At 52.4% G+C, this 7,972-nt stretch overlaps 1 protein-coding gene across 1 annotated transcript in view; it reads right to left on the bottom strand.

Annotated features, from left to right (window-relative positions):
- Positions 1-3,215: 3,215 nt before the first annotated feature.
- Positions 3,216-7,972, bottom strand: part of LOC123357130 (zinc finger protein 2-like) — a 28,166-nt gene continuing 23,409 nt past the window's right edge. Inside the window, exon 5 of the mRNA XM_045000437.1 lies at positions 3,216-3,620. Coding sequence (XP_044856372.1) covers positions 3,553-3,620 — 68 coding nt within the window. The 3' untranslated portion in view covers positions 3,216-3,552. The remainder of the gene's footprint in view (positions 3,621-7,972) is intronic.

Raw genomic sequence — 7,972 nt, 5'->3', positions numbered from 1 at the left:
GGCAAATACAACTTAGATGGGGCTACTATAAGGTGGGTGCATAACTGGCTGGATAACCGTACTCAGAGAGTGGGGTTCCGTGGGGATCTGTTTTGGGACCGGCTCTGTTCAATATCTTCATCAACGACTTAGATATTGGCATAGAAGGTACGCTTATTAAGTTTGCAGATGACACCAAACTGGGAGGAATTGTAACTGCTTTGGAGGACAGAGTCATAATTCAAAGTGATCCGGACAAATTGGAGAAATGGTCTGAGGTAAATAGGATGAAGTTTAACAAAGACAAATGCAAAGTGCTCCACTTGGGAAGGAACAATCAGTTTCACACATACAGAATGGGAAGAGACTGTCTAGGAAGGAGTACGGCAGAAAGGGATCTAGGGGTTATAGTGGACCACAAGCTAAATATTAGTCAACAGTGTGATGCTGTTGCAAAAAAAGCAAACGTGATTCTGGGATGCATTAACAGGTGTGTTGTGAGCAAGACATGAGAAGTCATTCTTCCGCTCTACTCTGCGCTGGTTAGGCCTCAACTGGAGTATTGTGTCCAGTTCTGGGCACCGCATTTCAAGAAAGATGTAGAGACATTGGAGAGGGTCCAGAGAAGAGCAACAAGAATGATTAAAGGTCTTGAGAACATGACCTACGAAGGAGGCTGAAAGAATTGGGTTTGTTTAGTTTGGAAAAGAGAAGGCTGAGAGGGGACATGAGAGCAGTTTTCAGGTATCTAAAAGGGTGTGATAAGGAGGAGGGAGAAAACTTGTTCACCGTAGCCTCTAAGGATAGAACAAGAAGCAATGGGCTTAAACTGCAGCAAGGGAGGTTTAGGTTGGACATTAGGAAAAAGTTCCTAACTGCCAGGGTGGTTAAACACTGGAATAAATGGCCTAGGGAGGTTGTGGAATCTCCATCTCTGGAGCTATTTAAGAGTAGGTTAGATAAATATCTATCCGGGATGGATCTAGACCAGGGGTAGGCAAACCACGGCCCACAGGCCGGATCCGGCCCCTCAGGGCTTTGGATCCGGCCCGTGGGATTGCCCCCCGTGGTGCTGCAGGCCCCACACCGGTCTCAGAAGCGGCCGGCACCACTTCTCTGCAGCCCCCCAGGGGTGGGGGGGCAGAGGGCTCCATGTGTTGCTCTTGCCGCCAGGCACTGCCTCCCGCAGCTCCCATTGGTTGGGAACAGGGAACCATGGCCAATGGGAGCTTTGGGGGAGGTACCTGGAGGCGCGGCAAGGGCAGCGCACGCGGAGCCCTCCACCCCCCCTTCCCCCAGGGGCCACAGCGCTTTCCGGAACGGCGCAGCGTGGGGCCAGGGCAGGCGTGCAGGGAGCCTGCCCTGGCCCCGGTTTGCACCACTGCCACCCCAGAGCCGCTTTAGGTAAGTGGCACAGGCCGGAGCCCGAACCCCTCCTGCACCCCGCCCCCCAACTCCCTGTCCTACGCCCTCTGCCTGCACCTCCCACCCCTCCTGCACCCCTACCCCCTGCCCTGAGCCCCCTCTCACACTCGGCACCCCTTCTGCACGCCAACCCCCTTCCGAGCTCCCTCATATGCCCTGCACCCCTCCTCTGCCCCAATCCCTTGCCCTGAGCCCCTTCCAGCACACCACACCCCCTCCCACATCCCATACTCCCTCCTGCACCCCAACCCCCGCCCCGGCCCTGCATACAATTTCCCCACCCAGATGTGGCCCTCGGCCCAAAAAGTTTGCCCACCCCTGGTCTAGAGTATTTGGTCCTGCCATGAGGGCAGGGAACTGGACTCGATGACCTCTCGAGGTCCCTTCCAGTCTTAGAATCTATGAATCTATAATTATTTATTTCAATGCCCCATCCCACAAAAAAAATTGACTGCAGTGGTGAGGTACATTGTGAGTGGTGAGGTACAGTGTGCAGTGGTGAGGTACAGTGTGCAGTGGTGAGGTACATTGTGAGTGGTGAGGTACATTGTGCAGTGGTGAGGTACAGTGTGCAGTGGTGAGGTACATTGTGAAGTGAGTTGAATGTATTATGATTGTTGTTGTTATTAGCTAGATAGATAGGTTATTGGGGGGCAGGGTTCAGTGTGGAAAATGGTGTGCTATTTTGTGGATTGAATGATGACCGAATGACATAACCCCTGGCCCATGTCTGTCACTTAAGTCCAGTCATTTTGTCAAGTGTCCGTTGCACAACATGGTGATGCCTACCCCTGCCTGCATGGAGGCAAACCCATGTGGCTCATCTTTACCCTACAGACGTCAAACTCTCTTTCTGAACAAGCCCTTTCATCTCCAGCGAGATATTATCCCAGGAGCTTCCTGGAATCTACACTCCCTTTGATTAGAAACCTTCTCAGTCAAGGCAACTGGACGAGTGCACTGCTGCCTGTGCCTGCCTGCTGAGGTATGGACTATAATGGTCCGAGATCTCACCGGCACAGAAGTATATTGAAGGTGAATCCTAAGGAAATAGAGTTTAAATGATCCTCCACATGTCCTGCCTCCCACGAAAATGAATCCAACCCACAGGTCACTTGGGCAGACATTTCCATGGCAGGATGCTACACTGTTAGCAGCGCAAATGAAGCTGCCAAACAAATGCTGTTTCAATGACCTCACTCTAGTGTGCAGACTCCTCTGTTAAGAGGTAATTGATGCACATGAACACCAGGCAGGGTCTTTGGAAGCCGAAGACTCTGTGCGTCCATCCCACACCACTGTCGAGTTTCAGCAGGTTGGGACAAGTCAGAAAATAAGAACAACCTTACCCAGGGCTCCCCCTAGTGGGGTGCAGGGCCTGGGACAGCTTCCCCCACCCCACCCCTTCCTGCCCCACCTGTTCCCCATTCTCCTCCTTCCCGGCCCCTGCTCCGCCCCTTCCCCCAAGCCCTGCCCCTGCTCCGCCCCTTCCCCCAAACCCCACCCTCTCTGCTCCCAAGCAGTTAGGCAACAGTTGAGTGTGTGTGTGTTTTAGGGTTGTTGGCATCAAAATGTCAGATTCAGGTATCTAAAGTGAAAGTAGCACCTGGGCATCTAAATCTTTTTTGTGCATCTAGCCGAGTAGCTCTCAAACTTTTGTACTTGTGACGCCTTCCACACAGCAAGCCTCTGAGTGCGACCCCCCCCCCTTAGAAATTAAAAACACTTTTTATATATTTAACACCATTATAAATGCTGGAGGCAAAGTGAGGTTTGGGGTGGAAGCTGACAGCTCACGACCCTCCATATAATAACCTCGTGACCCCCTGCGGGGACCTGGCCCCCAGTTTGAGAGCTCCTGATCTAGCCCCTAATGCCTAACCTGCTTTGACAACCCCACTAAGCCCCTCTCTGCATCCTCAGGTGCCTAATAGCTAAAACTCTAATCCTAAGTCATTTTTTAAATGATACTTTTGAAAAATTTACTGAAAATCTAACGGGATTTAAAATCCAGTTTAATATAATCAGGGCCCCCAAGCCCTAAAATACCTTCATCAGAACAGCGTGGGGCTTTGATGGTATCTCTCCATGGCAAGGTCTGACAGCCGGTGCAGAATGTCGGAACAGCCCCATTGGCAGTGATTATTGCTAAAGCCGTAAGAGATTGACTGTCCTCAGAGAACGTTGTCTGCGCTCTAGGGGTAAGAGCTGTAATTCTGGGGAAAAACAATCTGCGTTTGTCACACGTAACAGAAGCTGAACAGCTGCTTCCAGGGCAGAGCTTCGTTCTCTCAGCCATCGGGAGATGCTGCCCCCTCCCCTCATCATTCCCCTTGGGGCATCACTCGTAGCCGGTTAGATTTCAGAGTCACTCCTGACACTTGCAAAATCCTTATGTTGGCTGTTCTGCATATTTAGGCTGGAAGCTCTTTCCCTTAGGGGCTGTCTCTCATGATGTGTATGTACAGCACCTAGCGCAGTACAGCCTTGGACTTCTGGGGAGCCTCTGGCTGCTGCTGTCTAAGAATAATCATAGTATTAACTGAGACATAATTATTTTGAAACCAAACAAGAATGAATTTGGGGAAAGTTGTGGTGTGAGGATCAGGCCGAGTATGATCAGGGAGAGACTCCCAAACCCACCCATCTAACCTCCCAGTCCTGCCAAACCTTAGTCACATGCTTAATTGTACCACTGCCGATAGCCCCATTGCTTGAAATGGGTCTGAGCTAGAATTAGGCAGGTGGTAAGGTTGAGAGAGCCGGGGTTTGGGGTTGAAACCAGCTCAGAGCAGAATCACTTTAGCCCAATTATCCACACAGAAATTTGTCAATATACTGCCTGCAACTGAGCCTGAGAGGGCAGAGCTGAGACTGTATGAGTGACCTCACTGCATTTCCGTACCAGACCACATTAGCACTGCAGTTACTGTTCACCTCCACTCTGAACCCAAGGGGTACTTCATGGAAAACAAGGACACAGTGTGAGAAACTAAATTCTACTTTATTATAACAAAGGAGAAACAGACTCCTGACCCCACCCCCAGCCCAGCTCAGCATGGGACTTTCCATCCCCAGCCCAGCACACTGCTGCACCCAAATCCCCCGTGCACCAGCAACAGAGCAACATTTACCAACCGGTAGAAAAGGGCAGAGAGATGCCCAGGAGAGGTGCTGGGGCCGTGACAAAGCAAACACTGCGAGGGCAGGAATCCAAGGAGCGGAGATTAGAGGGATGGGGTGTGGGGTGAGTGGGGCAGACAGTCTCTGTCGTCCCCACACAGGACACCGTGTTAGATGGGGAGGGGTGACCAGCTGGGCTGTCAGGCTCCTCATCTCCCTCTCGCCTCTATGGTGGGGTCAGCCTGGCTTCAAGGCTGGCTCAGGCCTCTTGACTTCCCCAGCTTCCTTCTTGTCTCTGCCCAGGCTTGTCCTCTGAGCAATGGGGAGACGCTGCCCCCTCCCCTCATCATTCCTCTTGGGGCATCGTTTGTAGCCCTTCCGACTTCAGGGATGGCTTCACCCAGCACTCCCAGGGCAATTCCTGTCTCCCTCTGGCACTGGCGCAGCAAGTTCACCGTTCTCAGCCTCAGCTGTCTGGCTCCCAAGAGACAAGTCTGCAGTTTCCCAGCTCGGTTCCCTACCCTCTCCCCCTCCTGTCTGCATCTCACAGCTCTGCAGGGATCTGGCAGTAACTCCATACCCCGAGTGTGAATCTAGCGCTCACCCTCGGTGTTTGTGCTGAGAGATACTGATAACTGTCATTGTTCAAACAATCTCCTGACAAAGGCAAAGAACAGTGAAAATAAAACAAAAAAGGACTCTTCTGGCAAATGATCCTTTGTCTCATAAAGTCCTTAATAAAACTGCTACATCCTGTCAAAGTAAACTACTATCAAAATATAAGACCAAACGGCCTGCAGGAAGAGGCAGAAACCAACACTACAAGGTGTGCTACAAAATAATGCCAGGTTTATAAAGTGAAAATCCCACAGAACTCTAACTCCCCAAAGAAGGAAAACCAGTTCATTCATTTTCTTCTGACCTGGCTAAACCTGCTGTACTCAGCACCTCCCCATTATCTGGCTGTGCCGTTTACAAAAGTTTTAACATCGTCCTAATGCAAAAATAACAAAAAAAAACCCAAAGCTCAAACCTGACCATCTACAAAGCCCAGAAGCCACTTTAACAACAGATCCGAGATTGGCAACCTTTGGCACCCAGCCTGCCAGGGTAAGCCGCTGGTTTACCCGAGCGCCCACAGGCACAGCCGCTCACAGCTCCTAGTGGCCATGGTTCACCTTTCCCGGCCAATGGGGGCTGCAGGAAGTGCGGCCATCATGTCCCTTGGCCCGTGCTTACCCTGACGGACCGGGAGCCAAAGGATGCCGACCCCTGCAATAGATGAAAGCAGGGACTTTAGCTCAGAAAGATGAGCCAGAGCTTTGGGGTTCATTTGAATTCCCCCTCCAGGTGTGGGACACTTTCATCTGTTGCCCTCAGGAGTCTGAGTCAGGACCAAAGAAGTCAGAGTGTGATTCCTAAGCACGGAGAGCACAGAACATTGTGGTAAGTGCCGTGCTGGGAGGACAGTGCACCCCTGGGGTTTGCACTCCTGCAGTGGTGTGCACACGAGTGCGGGGCACTTCCTGAGCTGGGTCTCACCGTGCAGACCTAATCTCCGCGTCCGTGTCTTTCTGCAGCGCGACGTGACACTTCCTGTGGGTGTGACAGAGCAGGCTGGGGTCGGGGGGCTCAGTGGAACCCCAGTACATCAGGTGACATACCCAGATCGGCAGGACAACCCGTCAGAGGACTGATCGGGGCTTCTTTTCCCCTGCTGGGGTTTGCTTAGACCAGGCAAAGCCAGAGGGTCCCTGATCAGCTCCAGGTCAGCTGCTGCTGGAACCTGCCCCCAGAGACGCGCAGCTGGATACCGTTAGCACATAAGCCTGGTTGTCAGCCTGGGACAGAATTTGGGGCTTGACCCTTTGATACTCTTGCATATTTTACTAAATGTGTGTGAACAAAGGACAATGGCACCATGTGCTGCATCTGCCCACACGCAGATGGGGTGAAGAGCTAAGAGCTGGAGCTAGTGTTCCTGGGCACAGCTGGAGTGTAATATACGAGCGCCCACTTGCCAACCGCCGCAGCTCGCTCGCTCGCTCTCAAAGCAAGGCCAAGCAACTGGTCAGGAGGGGAAGGCGGGATGGGGGGCACTAAAAGAGCAAAGAAATGCCTGCCCCTGCCGGAGCCCAACCTCACCCCTCACCCCTCCCCTGGGTACAAGAGAGGTGGCACGAAGACCCCAACTCACGACCCTCCCGAAGAGAACAGAAGTTGTAAGGGGCGTGACTAGGGGCGTGCGCTGCAGCTCTGTCTGGGCCTGCTAAGGAGGAGGAGTGGGAAGGGGACTGAGGAATGAGAATGGGGAACAGGGAATTGGGACACAGGGAAGGCTCTGTGGCGTCAGAGCCGGGAAGGGAACACCAGGGAACAGGCTCTCGGCGCGTAGAGATAAGCCTGACTGGTGTGAAGGGTGCGAAATATGCTTGCTTGGAAACGAATCCCAATAATTGTCTGTCCTTTGGACTTCTGGTCTGCTCTCTGTCTGTGAGACAAGAACCAGGAGAGAGGGTGAGGGGAAAAGCCCTCTAACAGATACCGGGGAGCCAAATGCCACCGATGCGGGTGGGAACTAGGAAATGGAGTTTTTACTAAGGCCAGCCCCAGTCAGGGCACTGAGGGCTTGGCTACACTTGAGAGTTGCAGCGCTGGTCGTACAGCTGTGTAGGGAAAGCGCTGGTGTGTGGCCACACTCACAGCTACCAGCGCTGCAGTGTGGCCACATTTGCAGCATTTGCAGCGCTGCTGGGAGTGGTGCATTATGGGCAGCTATCCCAGCGTTCAAGTGGCAGCAACGTGCTTTTCAAAAGAGGGGGGTGGGGTGAGAGAGAGAGAGAGTGGATTTTTGGAGCCGACACTGTGTATCAGCTCCCTGCCTTGCAAAATCAGAAAATTTTCCCAACCCCTTAGTCTTAACTGCAAACAGCCTGCAGACCAGATAAGCAGCACGGACTCCCTTTCCCCCCCCCCCCCCCGGGTTTCTCTCGTCAAGCAAACACTCAACCCCTGTGAATGAGGCAGGCAGGGGGATATCTCATTTGATTGTTCACAGTCAGTTACAGATTGATCACAGCAAACAGGAGCTGTGTTTGTTTTTTAGATAAGCAGCTCCCGGAGTTCACAACAAAACAAAAAGAGGCTGCATAACAAAACAAAGAGAGTAATTTAGTTAGGAGATATCCCAGAATGCTTTTAATACCCTGGAGGCCAATTAAAGCGCTGGTGTGTGGCCACACTTGACGAGCAGCGCTGGATCACCAGCGCTGCAATGCTTATTCCCCAAGCAGACCAGGTGTTCAGCCAGCGCTGCAGCCAGGGAGTTGCAGTGCTGGATGTGCCTTGCAGGTGTGGACAATTACTAAGTTGCAGCGCTGGAAAGCCTCCACCAGCGCTGCAACTCTCAAGTGTAGCCAAGCCCTGAGAGAATTTCCCTCCTGTG

The sequence above is a fragment of the Mauremys mutica genome, unplaced genomic scaffold (assembly GCF_020497125.1).
Source record: "Mauremys mutica isolate MM-2020 ecotype Southern unplaced genomic scaffold, ASM2049712v1 000322F_np12_subseq_620308:696330_obj, whole genome shotgun sequence".
Lineage (NCBI taxonomy): Eukaryota > Metazoa > Chordata > Testudines > Geoemydidae > Mauremys > Mauremys mutica.
The sequence above is the reverse complement of the archived record's forward strand: the minus strand, read 5'-3'. Positions and strand labels throughout refer to the sequence as shown.